Source organism: Macadamia integrifolia, chromosome 6 (assembly GCF_013358625.1).
Source record: "Macadamia integrifolia cultivar HAES 741 chromosome 6, SCU_Mint_v3, whole genome shotgun sequence".
Classification (NCBI taxonomy): Eukaryota; Viridiplantae; Streptophyta; class Magnoliopsida; order Proteales; family Proteaceae; genus Macadamia; species Macadamia integrifolia.
Window position 1 is genome coordinate 25,533,431 of NC_056562.1, and position 14,697 is coordinate 25,548,127.

Below are 14,697 nucleotides of genomic sequence, written 5' to 3' on the forward strand. Positions count from 1 at the left end.
AGAAAAAATTGTACTATAATAGTAGCCAGTTTCATATCATATATCTTATTTCTAGATAAATGTTTAAAAAATATAAATAGGGATTTAATGTTGATTTTGGTACTCTTTTTAGCTTACAAGTTATAGAAAATTAAATTATATTTTTTTTTCAAGAAACATAGGTTGGCTGATAGGTCTGAAAATAACTTGAGAACTTTCATTTTTTTGCCAACCCAAAGGAGAGAAACCAATGTAGCATATCTCTTCATCTCTTTCTTTTGATTAAGATAGTTCTTTACTAGAATCCATTCATCAGTATAAGTAACTTATATCAAGCATATTTACATGAACACCTTGTTTATATGAATGCATTTAGTGGATTATAATCTTATTGGAAGAAGAACCCTATTGCAAAGTGATTTTTTTAGATATCTATGGTCAACCATAGATAAAAAAGGTAACATAGAAGGTGCTTTTTCACAGAGATTTAAAGTGAGATGGATGAAAAGGGGAGGTGCTTCATGAGTTTTGTGTAACCAACATATTATCTTAAAGCTTAAGGGAAAATTCTATAATTGTTGTACAATCAACTTGATGATGAGGCAGAATATTGGGTAGTTAAGAAGTGTCACATATAGAAGCTAAAATATTGGGTAGTCAAGAAGTGTCACATATAGAAGCTACGTGTAGCAAAGATGAGGATGCTAAAATGGATGTGCGACAAAACTACGAAAAATAAAGTAAAGAATGATTATACTAGGGCTGATTTGGGAGTTACCCTAATCAAGGACATGCTCCAATAAAGTCATTTGAGGTAGTATAACCATGTTTAATGAAGGCTTAGGAATGCCCCAATAAGGAGGAGTGATCTAATTCTGATTGATGGAGCTCAAAGAACATGGGGCAGATAAAAAATGATCATAGGAAAAGTAGTAAGGAATGACATGCATAGTCTAAGTCTTGTCCCATGCTATTTGATAGCGGGCCCCTGCACTAGCATGGGGCCAATGAGGAGATGTACAGGGGAATCGACAGTGGGTGGGTTTTTGTATCAGATGTAGAATAGTCATTTCACCTCCCTTTATGTTTTGCACAAGGGACATATGACCAGATTGTGTTCTTTTTCCCTAATCTTACTTACATAAGGAAAAAATTTACCCCCTCCCCTGTACGAAGGCCTAATTATGTTCTTACACATGTGCTTTCAAAAACTACACCCCTTTCCATACATTTTAAAGATGCTTACAAGCAGCTTCACTCTTTTAGTTTCTAGTAATAAGTGATGTTAAGTTATAACATCACTTATTACTAAACTCTTTAATGGAAAAAATCCCCTTCATATAGGTCGAGATTACCTTTCTACTCTTGAATTAAAAGAAGAGGGGGGAGGCAAGTTTGAACTTCTATGCGCATGAACGAACCTGGCATATTCATCTTTACCTCTGAACTTCTCATCTTCGGAGCAGTTGAAAAGTGAGGAGCAAGTCGGGTTTTAATGATCTCCACACTGACAAAGTTGCTTGAGTTAAGTCGTAGAATCTAGCATCGACGACCTGCAAATACGATCTCTGCATATATTAACAACCTGCAAAACCAAGGATCGATGAACTTTTTGTGATTTGAGGCAAAGAACTACAGCATCTTGGAAGGGTAAAGGGTAGCGGCGAAGGTTCTTCATAGCTATTGCAACTTTAAGGTAAGTTTTCCCCCTTTAACGTATGCTTTCCTTGTCATCAATTTGGGATATAGGGTTTCCATGAAAAGAAAAGAAGAAGAAAAAAAAAATGGATCTAGGGTTCATCAAATTCAATCTAGGGTGTCCTTGTAAAGCCATGTAATGTCTTTATTTTTTTATCTTTAAAGATTATGGTTCATCTAGTTTTCACGAATATAATCCAATTCCAAGGAGCCCACCTCTCCATTAGTGTATGACTGCATATCATGTTTAAAATTTGTTTTCCACTAAATGTATGACATCATTATGTCGGAGATTGATAAGAGTTGCAGGAGTCCTTCATTTTGTAAATGAATTTGCACGACTTTCTCCTGCAATTATTATATTTGAATTTTGGGATGGTTGGATTGAAGATGAATACAAGGATAAAATGATCTTCTAATTTACCTACTTTTAATTAAATGCTAAAATGGTGTTTTGCCATTTCAAAACTAACACTAGACTAACACCGTTAGACCTAGGAAGAAAAAGTGTAATTTCTAAAAGTAGATATGTAAAAATATAATTAGGCCTTACCACAGAAGAGGAGGTGGTGTAGTTTTTATTTGCAAAATATCATTTATATTCTTTTTAAGATAAATGTTGACTTCATTCAGACCCAACGGATAGTCAACAATCAGAATGTGATATGTTTTTACCCTACATGTCGAAAATATTGATATATTTTTTATTTTGGTAAAAAAAAAAGTCTTTATATTATAGGAAAGTGAAAGGGAAAGGGAAAGGGAAAGGGAAAGTGAAAGGGAAAAAAAAAATAAACAAGAAGTAAAAAGACACAGCAGGTGCCTTGCAACGGGCAAATAAACCGAATTTTGAAACGACTTTCAAATTTCAAGAGCTGCATCTCGCATGTGTTCATCCTCTAAAGCCGTTAGATTAGATCCCATGATGATACCACCAATCTGACGGCACCAAGACCTACCTCACGTAAGATAGTTCTTGTTGAATCCAAATGGACAAAGGTAACTGTCCATTACCTGCCCCAAACTTTGCAGTTACTTCTCTAATTCTCTGACTTTGGCCATCATCTAACCGCTCTTCCCACTAGATAAGGTCCTCCATTCTAACACACTCTCTCTCTCTCTCTCTCTCTCTCTTCACAGTTGGAAGAGAAAAACCTACCAAGTTTAGAGAAGGTTCCTCAAAGTATAGCGTGAATCAAGGTTCCTAGACTTTGAACGAAGACCTAATCTTCTTCTAACCTTCCTTCATTTGTGTTGTTTTCTAGGAAAATGTCGGCGGTTATGGGATCTCTCTCGAGCTTTCAGGCCATTCCCTTCAATACTGCTGGAATGGAGAAGGAAGAAGAGAAAACCAACAACAACAGTAACAGTGGCGCCAAACAGAGTGAAGAAAATGCAGAGAAACTCAAGAGAGAATACAGTTGTGCTTCTAATTGTTCTACAGAGAATGGATATGACGATGACCCAGAAGATGATGATGATGCCAAGTCTAAAGTAGGGAAAGAAGAATTAGACCTTGGTCCCCAATTCTCCCTTAAAGAACAGCTCGAGAAAGATAAGGTCTGACAAATAAAAAAATCTCTTTTTTTTTGCTTATAGAAAAGAAGATAAAAATTATGTTATCCAATTTCTTTGTTTTTTTTTTCCCCCTTCTTTTGATTTCTGCTTTCCTGTTTTGATTGTTCAAATACGTGTTCTTTGATGATGTGAACAAAATTTAGGATGATGAGAGCCTAAGGAGATGGAAAGAACAACTTCTTGGAAGTGTAGATATAAATGCTGTTGGAGGTACATTGCTCTAGAACTTTTGTAATTGGGGATTGCTCTGTACATTGATCAAGAACCCATTTGTGAATTTTAATGGGTTTGATGTATTATTCAAGAACCCAATTCAACAGAAATTTAACTTTCGACAATGGCTATTTATATATGATAGCACTCTGTTTCAATTCTAAAAATCTGGTATGTTTTTTCTTTCTTTTTCTTTTTTGGTTGATACTGGAAACAGAGAATGCAGATCCAGAAGTACAGATACTGAGCCTTACCATCCTGTCTCCTGACCGACCGAATCTAGTTTTGCCAATTCCATTTGTTCCCAATTCAAAGGGCCACGCTTTTGCTCTCAAGGATGGATGCCGCTATCGTCTCAAGTTCTCCTTTGTTGTCTCCAACAATATTGTTTCTGGTCTTAAATATACTAACACTGTGTGGAAGACGGGGGTGAGAGGTAAAAATGAAATTCCTCAATTGCTTGATATGTTCTTCTTTTTTCATTTTTCTCTCTATCATTTGCTTTGTTTCTAAACAATTTCCCTTTGTGGTTTTTTATTAAATTAATTCATGGCGCAGTTAATAATAGAAAGGTAATGCTGGGAACATTCAGTCCTCAGCAAGAGCCTTACACATATGATTTGGAAGAAGACACAACCCCTTCTGGCATTTTTGCAAGGGGTTCCTACTCTGCAAGAACTAAGGTATAAAAACAGGCCCAGTAAGCTATTCTCGGTGTACAAGTTGATCTCTAGATACCCATCTGATTCATTTTCCCCTCTGTGTTCAGCTTGTAGACGATGATGGCAAGTGCTATTTGGACATAAATTACAGTTTCGAAATCCGTAAAGAATGGCCATCATCAACTTCTTGAGATTTTTCTCTTCTTCCAATCCATTAATCTAGCATGGAACCTCACACAATGACCAACTTAGAGATGATATTCCAACGGGGAGAAATTAAAACCCCATTTATGAAGTTCTTATTCATTTCTTTCATTAGTAGGAAGATTAGGCCAATGTTTTTGGTGGTTGACAAAGAATGGATAATTCATGTAGCATTTGTTGTATGAGGCAAGTTTTATTGTACTGAAAATGTTATAGTGCCTTGCCTTGATGTTGTTTCTTTAATCTTTACTGGCCTTGGAAAACCATAGCTTATGTGGGGAACAAGGGCTCTTGACCTCTGATCATTAGGGGTGTCAATCCCAAGCCCACACCGGTTATACCGATTGGGCCTGATTGTTTAAAAACCGGCCCCGTTTACACCGATTATTAAATGTGTCAAGTTCAAACCCGGCCCGTTTATAAATAGATAGTACATGGTGCAAGGGGTAAGCCCGATGGGAGCCCGACCAGCTCAGCCTGGTCCATTTACAAGTCCGACTTGGCCTGGCACTTTTAGCCCGACCATTTATATGCATATTTTGACTCTTTTGGATAGAATAGAGTATATATTAATATATATATATATATATATATTTTTTATCAATTATTAAATATAATTAAACGTCATATCTTTTCTAAATTGCTGATGATTTGATAAAATATATTAAAGTATTTTAAATATAAGACAATTAAAGACTGTTTAAGTCTCGTTTAAGGCTTTATTGGTACATTTCCCATTTTAAGGTCTGATTATAGCCTGATAGCTCGATTAGGAGAAGACCGGTTAAAACCCAGAATCTGACCGAGTCCAACATGAGATTGATCGAGACCAACCCATTCCTTAAATAGGGAGGTCACGGTCCAAGGGTATAGGCCTGCCAAGCTCGGCTAGGCCAACCGAGATTGGGCTGACCAGACCGATTGACACCCAGTTTGAAATATAATGTCTCTTCCTCATATATTTCTATGGAGAATGTTTGTTTTGCTACATAGCTTCTAATAACCAAGAAGTAGAGGAGAGGTTGTGCATATCTCGTATTGCTGTTATAAAAAGTTGTTATTACCATCATTTAGTAATTTTTACATGTTTCCCCCTTCCAATACACTAAACAAATGTTTGATGAGTTTCTAAACACCTCGGCCCCATTAACCTTGTGCAATATTATCCTCTTTAGTCCATGGTCTCAAGGCTTTAAAACACGTTGTGCCATGTTAAGGAGGCTAGAGGTTATTAACTAGCCCAGTAATCTCTCTCTAGGTAATATAGGACTAAAGTTTGTACACCCTCACCGATCTCCCATACCTCCTGGTACTTGTCGTATTTTTGGGTGTCACAACTTTCCCCCTTTCAGCATAGCCTCCTCGCTGTGGCCCCACACGCTTTCTTGGGTGTCACAACTTTTCCCATTTTGGCACAACGTCCCCGTTATAGCCCCACACGCTGTCGGGGTCTACTTTGATATCAATTTGTATCGCCCCAACTCTATTAATCTTGCATAATATTGTCCTATTTGGCCTATGAGCCTCAAGGCTTCAAAACGTATTGTGCCATGTTAAGGAAGCTAGAGATTATTAATTAGCCTAGTAATCTCTCTCTAGGCGATGTAAGACTAAAGTTTGTTCACCATCATCGATTTCTCAAATCCCCTAGTACTTGTTGTATTCTTGGTGGGGACAGCTCACCGATCTCCCAGGTGAGTCTGGTACTTACCATATTCTTGGGTGTCATAACTTTCTCCCTTTTGGTATAGTATCCTTGTTGTGGCTTCACACGCTGTTGGTGTCTGCTCTGATACCACACTATGACGACCCAAACCCGGGATAGGGGAAAGAGTCCCGCCCTCACGGACGATGATCTCACGATCACATTTTTCCTAACTTGTATGTGATTAAAAGTTGGTTTTTTTTTTTTTTTTTACATCCAAACGGATCGTTCTCTTACATACACATAAATCTATTATACATCAAAGTACAAACTTAAGTATTTAAATACTTCAATGTCTGGTAGCGACGTCAACTATTTATTTCATGTTTCGAAACAAGGTCCAAAGGGAAGCAAATAAAATCAACTCAAAATATATCACTCAACAACATTATTTAACATCTCATAATAACTAATTAAATTTCTCTATCATTTAAAAAACAAAGGAATTATCATGCATCTTCTTCAACATCATGTTGCTCCTGGCCTCCAGTTTAGTCCACGCACTCACATACACCATCATCTGTGTCTAGGTGTAATAATAAAGGGGTGAGCTCGACAGCCCAGTGAGTCAAAGCATAGGATCATACATGCATTAATAAGCACATCTTACACATAGAAATATTATATGCAATATGAAATTGAAATAATTAACTTAATGCAAGTCTCTCTTGTTCTACTGCATGTGCACAATTTGTAAAGGTGAGGAACACAACCGTTGATCTGACGGCTGTCATTTCTTGCATTATCCAACTAAATACCATCAGGTGTCATTTTTCATTAACCCCGGTTGACTGGACCGGGTTCATATGAGCTCCCCTTGTGGGAATTCGTGATCTAATTCTGGAGGAGTAAGGGAATTCTCATCCTTACCCTCATTCTTGTTCTGTTCTAGAGGATAGTGCACTCCCCTTGTGGGAGATCTTATTCTCAGTTCTGTTCTGGTGTCCTCATCCAGCACCTAACCCCCTGCTGAAAAGGGTTGCAGTCTAGGTTCTAATGTTGAAACTAAAGGTCTAGGTATGGGAACATATTTTTAATTCTTTTATGCATGTCCCTAATGAGATTCTATATTCTGTTGTGGCATAACATCACATTTATATAATATGGACATATAATACATACATGGCATGTCATTAAATAAAAATGTATGAGATGACATATGATAATTTTTCAAAACATCATAACAACATTCACACATATTACATGAGAGAAATCCTTACATCAATTCACATAACAAAGTAAGAGACATGTCAACCATATTAAGCTTATGAATTAACTCACCATGATTTCTTGTATATAATTACCAGATCTCTAGTCCCTCTTCCATAGAGTGTACAGTCCCTAAATATGCTCACCTAACAAATTATATTGATATTTTTCAGATTATGTCCAATTCTATGTTTAACATTTTTTTACTTCCATAACATCTAATATAGACAATAGATATAAAATAAATTATATATCCTTAAAGTAGATTTAAAATATAATAAATTATTAGTAGAACTTATCTCTAGATTAGGTCTTTGAGACCCTACAAAATATGTCTCAACATAGAGTATTGCACTGTGACCATTTTTGTTAAATTGAAATGACCACAATGCATTAAAACTACTTTTTTCCCTTTTCCAAAAACCAAATGGGTCCAGAATTTTTATGGTAGCACTAGACTAATAGAGTTTTAAATCATTAGAAGGGTGCATACTCTACATCAGTCTTTAAAGTATCCGAAATATAGACACAATGACTGATATATGCACTAGACAGAATTGACATATTTCTCTATCTTTCGTAAATCAAATGGACTGAGGATTTTTATGGGTAAAACTATACTAACAGAGATATAAATCATTAGAATGATTCACACTCTAATTCAGTCTTCAAATCATTCGAATAGATATATATATACACAAGTACTGATATGTACATTGCACTGGACAAAATTGACAACATTTAAATATAAATACATTTCATCCCTCTTCTGTAAATTAAAAATATTGGAGGTTTTTATGGACAAAAAAGACTTTTGGGGCTACCATATGTAAGAAAATCATACCAAAACAACATTCTTAGATTGAGTATTCCTAAGGTCTAATCCTAGCATCCATAATCTGTCAGATTTCTAAGGTATGATAAAAACAAATACATAACTCTCTCTTATGAGGAACAAATTGAGCCATTCTTTCTCCTAGGTGACTATGGTTATTTTTCAAATAAGTAAAAAAAAAAAAAAAATGCCCAAAAATAGTCTTTAGAGAAGGTATTGAGTCCATCCAAAACTGTGTCCTAAATCTGTCTCTTCTGCAGAGCAGTCCCAAATCCTTATTTTTTTGTTCTATAAAATGAATTCAAAATTAAAAACGAAATTCTACAGAGGTCTATATATATATATATAAAATCATTTAAAATAATAAATTTTAACTTCAAATAATTTTATAAAAATATAACATGCACTACATATCAAACCAATCTCCTACAGTTTCCTTGACAAGTCTCAAAAATCTAATCTTGAGCATGCAATTCTTCAAATAAAAAATATACAAATACTTTCTAGAGTTATTGTAAGATCTAAAGGAAATGTATCATCATATAATTTGAACCAACAAAATCCCACCTAGCATAGGCTAAAAGATCTTACTCCTCAAACCTATGAAATAAAACACAAATTCTAATATAAAGGGGTATTAGTTTCCTACCTTCGTTTCGATTAGCTCGTCTTCTTCAATGATAGTCAAAAGGACTCTTCGATTGCAACCTTGATCAGCTCCCAACAGGTATGACTCTCCTCTTGAATCTCCTCCTTTCTTCCCCTCTTCTTCTTCCTTCTTTCTCCTCTCTCTCACTTTCTTCTTTCTCTTCTCTCTCTCTTTCTCTCTTTCTCTTTTTCTTTTTTCTTTTTTCTTCTTTCTTTTTCTCTTGCAAACTTGGGGTGGGAGAGGTCTCCAAAGTGAGTGGATCCCCTCCCTTTATTTTTATTTTTCTTTTATTTCCTCTTTCTTTCCTTTCGCTTTTCTTTTCCTTTTTCCTTCTTTCCTCTTTTCTCTCTTTCCTTATTATTTTTTTTTTTTCATTTTCTTTCTTTCTCCCCTTGCTTCCACGTTTTTGGGGGTTTGGGTTTCTTGCATTCTAGATAACTTACCCGAATTTCATTAAATCATATCCCCCTTTTCCTAATTCAAAATTCAAATTTTAAATTTTAAAAGGATACATTCATAAGCTCTAAAAGTCTAAAATAAATAAGTTAAATAATTATGGTCCATAGGAGAGTTGAACCCAATACCTCATACTTGAAAACTAACTTCCAACCAATAAGCTACAACTTCATATGTACAAATATATTCATATGTATTTTTATAACATATTACTTTATTTTAAAACACATTCAATGAATAAAGGGAAAAGTACGCCTCCCTCTCCTGTAGCTTGCCAAAATTGCATGTGGGTCCAAGGGTTTGAGCGATTTACGTCCCCCTCCCCAAACGTTGACGGTGTGAGTATTCTGTTACTTTCATACATCAAAAGACTTGAATACCGCTTTAGTAAAGATAGTCTTGATTTTAAAGGACCATTATACCCTTTTAGACTTTATAATCCCATTAAGTAGAGATTGTTCATAAAAGAGAACCGTTGGAGAAGGTGAAGTGGATCCCTATGCAAATCACCCCTCTACAACCAAATCTGTGCCACTATCTCCATCCCCACCAATGTCTCCAGTTCCTCCACCTAAATAGCGTGGGAAGAATTGAAAACTAGCTAGGGCTGGTACCTGCACTCTTCCTAGACCAGGAATGAGCACATATCCATCACTATTGATGAACTAGTCAAGCTGTTTCTTGTCTGCTACATTGGCTTTGATTGGAATCTCACGCCCTACAACTGCTACTTGAGTTAGTACTGCAAATAAGATGGTGAAGATGAGAAACAAAGGAAGGAAAGAAGAAGGTGAGCGGGTTGCCATTTCTATAGCCTTGAAGAAGCTAAGGGAAAACGAGTATCTTGACCAATGAAGAAGTGGGTAGGCTCTATGGCTTCTTATACTATGAAGATTTGGTGAAGTTGGGTGATTTTCTGGCGGTGAGTTAAGATACCATTGCTCTTGACTCATCCTAGAGGGACACCATATACGAAGCACAAAACTAGAAATACTTAACAAAAACAACACAGAACAAGAGAGACAGAGAGAGAGAGAGAGAGAGAGAACCTTTAAATTATTTTGTAATTGCAGGTAAATGAGAAGACCAAACACCATTAAATTATTGCTTCTTCTTCTGTCGAACCTTCCGTAGGCTTCCGGCTTCTCACGGTTCCTTCCAGAGGTGGAGCGATTTGTAGATTAGGGCTTGAAGACCTAGGTTAAAGACGATGAAATTGAAAGAGAGATTTCCCTCTTTTCTTAATTTTAAGTGAAGGGTCTTTCGGTCTCTCCACTTCGTTTTGGGGGTATTTTCTGTATAAAAAATGTGATCTCACTACATAACAGTTTCAAATTCATGACCACTAACGGATTGGATTCAAATGTAAGAATCTTTCCTACTTCAGGGGAAGGGGCATAAATCGCTCAAACCCTTGGACCCACACGTAATTTCAGCAAACTACAAGGGAGGGGGGCGTAATTTTCCCATGAATAAATAATAAATTTGAAAATGATATCCCAATACAATTATCATTATACTCCTAGGGTGAAATTCTCGTTTTAACACTACAGTTATGATTAAGGATTTCTGAAATCTGGGGTTTTACATTCTCCCCACTTTATATAAATTTGGTCTTCAAAATTTAGTGGTATAACTCTTTTAAAGGTAGATCAACTTATCCATGTTTATTCTTCTAGGAAATGAAACTGAAAGTAGGACAAATGGGAATGGATATCCTGACCTTCCATTTTCGATCCTGAACTAGAAAATTATGAGCCTCTATTTTCTAAGACTAATAAATTGGGGTAAAAATAAATACTTAATAAAATAAGACATACCTCAGTCTATAAACAGCTCCGGATATTTAGCTTGCATGTCCTGTTCTCATTCCCAAGATGCTTCTTCGATTGTATGATTTTTCCAAAGCACCTTGACTAGAGGTATCGATGGATTGCGAAGCACTTGATCCTTCCGATCAAGAATTTGAATTGGACTCTCTTCATAGGTCATATTCACTTTTAGATCGAGTGGTTCATTGCTCAATATGTGTGAAGGATCATGAACAAATTTCTTTAGCATTGATACGTGGAAGGTGTTGTGAATATTCTTCATAGCAGGTGGGAGAATCAACCTGTAAGCTAGGTTACCGACTCGTTCTAGAATCTCAAACAGTCTAATGTACCTAGGGTTGAACTTGCCCTTCTTTTCAAACCTCATCACACCTTTCATGGGTGCCACACGAAGAAACACCAAGTCACCTTTCTCCAATTCAAGGTCCCTTCTCCTATTATCTGCATAGCTCTTTTGTTTACTTTGTGCAACTTGGATCCATTCACAAATCAAAGCTATCTTCTCACATATCCTTGAGAATATGAATAGTCCTCTCAGATTACCCATCTGTTTGTGGGTGATATGCAGTACTGAAATTCAGCTTTGTGCCCATAGATTTTTGTAGACTCTGCCAGAATCTGGAAGTAAACCGAGGATCCTTATCTAACACAATGGATACCTATGTACCATGCAATCTGATGATCTTGTCAATAGAGTTTGGAAAACTTGTCTATGTCATAAGTCATTTGGACTGGTCGAAAATGAGCTGACTTTGTCAGTCTATCCACTATTACCCATATTGCTTTATGCTTTTTAGTTGTCCTCAGAAGTCCTGTAATAAAATCCATGGTGATGTGCCCCCACTTTCATTCTGGAATAGGTAGTGGTTGCAATAGCCCAGATGGTCTTTGATGTTCCGCCTTAACTTTTTGACAAGTTAAGCACTTTTCTACATAAGAGGCAATTTCTCTCTTCCTGTTGTTCCACCAGTCTATGGTTTTCAAGTCCTGATACATCTTGGTGCTTCCAGGGTACATTGTATAGGGAGTGCGATGAGCCTCATTCAAAATTTTTTACTTCAACTTGGCCATGTCTGGCACACAATTTCGATCACCAAATCTCAGAGTCCATCGATCCACAATGCATGATAAGTAACATCTCAATGACGCTTAAACCAAAAGTTTGCTGCATGATGATCATTTTCCAACCTTATACACACTACTCCCATATCATTACTATTCCTCATTTTGGGTATTTAGTTTCTAACCAATCAACGACTAATAAAAAATCGCATCTAACTCCCTTTGGTAGGAGCTACCATTCTAACAATTCTAACAAACCCCATGAGGGCATATGACGAGATCACCACCCGCAAGGGTGGGACTCTTACCCTTATCCCGCGTTTGGGTCATCACAGTGTAGTATCAGAGCAGACCCCAATGGCATGTGGGGCCACAACGGGGATACTGTGCCGAAAGGGGAAAGTTGATACCTAAAAATATGATAAGTACTAGGGGGTTTAAGAGATCGGTAAGGGTATACAAACTTTAGTCCCACATCGCCTAGAAAGAGATTACTAGACTAATTAATAACCTCTAATCTTCTTAAAATGGTACAATGTGTTTTAAAGCCTTGACGCCTATGGGCAAAAAAGGACAATATTGTGCAAGGTTAATGGGGCTGAGGCATTACAGTAGTCACCATTGAAGGTTTTAGGAATTGGTATTGGATCAGCCATGCCCGATACTTCGATCGGTTAAAAAAATTATAGAGGGAAAAATCATAGGAAAAAAATATATCAGAATCTTTGGGACAAAATCATCCAATCTGGCTTGATATGGCCAATCAGTATCAATATCGGTAGTGACTAAATATTACTACTGTGAATGAAATCCTTGGGACTTGTACATTTTAAAACAGTCATTACGATAGTGGTAACTAGTATTCCACAAAATCGATCCTTAATTTAGGATTCATGGCAAACAAATTAGACAACTGTTATATGTTTTAAAGAAAGAGTAGTTTTACAATTCTCTTCTTATATATTAATGACATACTATTATTAGCTAGAAATGAAATAGATATACAAAATAAGACCAAGTATGAACTCAATAATAGATTTAAAATGAGGGCTATGGGAGAAGCATCGTATATCCTTAGAATTCAGATCTCTAGTGAAAGAACGCAATGTAGTAGGGGTAAAATAGGTCCGAGTTGGGTTGGAATTTTAAAAAACCATGTCTAACCCTAGGTCCCCAAAACTCAAACCAGGCCCAACCCAACCCTGCTAGGTTCATGCCAATCCAACCCGACCCTGATTGGGCCGAGTTGGCCCTATTGGCCATATTTTTTACATAATTTCATGCTACGTTGTTGAATTCAGACATTTCATCAATGTGAAGAATGAGAATAAGGATTATTACATATTTGTTTTTACTAGAATTAGTTTACTAACATGTAGTAACTTTAGGGACATAACCTTAATTTATACAATATAAATTAAGGTTAAAATCAGATCCAGGTTAGGTCAGGCCTAAGCCTTAACATACCCAACCTAAAATTTACCAAAGTCATTATTTTTCAATCGTAACCTACCATCAGGGCTATAAATCTTAGCACATGCCATGTTAGGGCTAAAGATAGGTTCAAGCCGTCAGGATCAAACTTAGACCTCTACAATATAGGTTGTGTTCAAGTCAAGAAAAAATACTTGAACACGGTGTTATAAAGATTCGAGATTTAAATTTACAATCCATCATCAACTGCAGCTGTTTGATAAAGACTTTCTTAAAAAGTCTGATGGGTATAGAAACTAGTATCTCCTTGTGACTCTATGACTAACTACCCTCCCTGTATATGAAAATAAAGTTACGCTTTCACTACCATGGTTTTAGTATAACAGTAAACGTTTGATCTGTATAACCAATAATTGGTATCAGAGCCAATGTCGCAGATTCAAGTCACTCGACAAACGCCAAGGAAAAATAAAGTTATACCCTCATTATCACCAATTGGAGATAATAGGTAGTCATGTACCCAATGTTGTGTGCTTGACAAGATTTGGAGTATCCAATCGGTTTGGTAGGTAGATAATAATATAATCTTGGCTTCTCCTAATGTGAAGCAATGAAAAAGATAATGAAATACATTAAATGAATAATACACTTAAAATTATATTTTCAAACAGAAAAGGTTGAAATTATTAGATATTCTGACATTGACTTTAGAGGTGACAAAGATGATTGTAAGTCTACTTATGGTCATTTGTTTATATTTGGAGGTGCAACTATTTCTTAGAGTAGAATTAAACAAGTTATGTGTTGCGAATTACACACAAGAAGTTGAGAACTTTGACTTTAATATAGTTTGGATAAGACAATTTTTATTGAAATTAGGGTTGAATCTTATAAATGATAAAGTAAAAATTTTATATAATAATCAGGTAGCAATAAACCTAATACACATTTATGCTAGCGGTGCAAGTTTGGCCCTGACGACCCAGACCTGCCCTTGGCCCACCCTGATCTCGAACAAGTACCGACACGAAAATTTTAGCCCTGAGGGCCCACCCGGCCCTAAAATTTCTGACCCTGAGTCAGGGTCAGGGCGGGTAAGGATTGATGTCTTTGGCCCGCCCAGCCTGCCCTGAACCGGACCCTGATTTTTTTACCCTGACTTTTGGCTCTAGTTTTGGCCC

At 36.4% G+C, this 14,697-nt stretch overlaps 2 protein-coding genes and 1 long non-coding RNA gene across 6 annotated transcripts; 1 reads left to right on the forward strand and 2 right to left on the reverse strand.

The window, feature by feature from the left end:
* Window positions 1-1,279: 1,279 nt before the first annotated feature.
* Window positions 1,280-4,563, forward strand: LOC122081354 (rho GDP-dissociation inhibitor 1-like). Of its 4 annotated transcripts, none has more exons than XM_042648438.1 (6): window positions 1,280-1,675; window positions 2,943-3,237; window positions 3,399-3,465; window positions 3,686-3,904; window positions 4,027-4,151; window positions 4,238-4,563. In XM_042648438.1, exons 2-6 carry the CDS (start codon window positions 2,947-2,949, stop codon window positions 4,319-4,321), a joined length of 786 nt encoding a protein of 261 aa, XP_042504372.1. In that variant the 5' UTR covers window positions 1,280-1,675; window positions 2,943-2,946; the 3' UTR covers window positions 4,322-4,563. The 4 variants fall into 4 exon arrangements, with proteins under 4 accessions (XP_042504372.1, XP_042504374.1, XP_042504375.1 ...); XM_042648440.1 differs by lacking the exon at window positions 1,280-1,675 and adding an exon at window positions 2,670-2,767; XM_042648441.1 differs by lacking the exon at window positions 1,280-1,675 and adding an exon at window positions 2,784-2,860.
* Window positions 4,564-6,324: 1,761 nt separating this feature from the next.
* LOC122081067 lies at window positions 6,325-8,931 on the reverse strand. The gene is made up of 2 exons (XR_006140991.1): window positions 8,733-8,931; window positions 6,325-6,565 (listed from the first exon to the last, which is right to left on the reverse strand). It is a non-coding gene; the product is annotated as an uncharacterized LOC122081067 (long non-coding RNA).
* A 2,123-nt stretch (window positions 8,932-11,054) lies between these two features.
* On the reverse strand, window positions 11,055-11,567 carry LOC122082174. The gene has a single exon (XM_042649651.1). The coding sequence runs from the start codon at window positions 11,565-11,567 to the stop codon at window positions 11,055-11,057; it is 513 nt and encodes a 170-aa protein (XP_042505585.1).
* Between the last annotated feature and the right edge of the window lie 3,130 nt (window positions 11,568-14,697).

Bases quoted from the DNA above. Each gene is read 5' to 3' on its own strand.
- LOC122082174 (XM_042649651.1), bottom strand. From the start codon at position 11,567: ATGGGTAATCTGAGAGGACTATTCATATTCTCAAGGATATGTGAGAAG.
- LOC122081354 (XM_042648438.1), top strand. From the start codon at position 2,947: ATGTCGGCGGTTATGGGATCTCTCTCGAGCTTTCAGGCCATTCCCTTC. The intron at 3,466-3,685 runs GTACATTGCTCT...TACTGGAAACAG, and splicing joins AGATATAAATGCTGTTGGAG to AGAATGCAGATCCAGAAGTA. The intron at 3,905-4,026 runs GTAAAAATGAAA...TTCATGGCGCAG, and splicing joins GTGGAAGACGGGGGTGAGAG to TTAATAATAGAAAGGTAATG.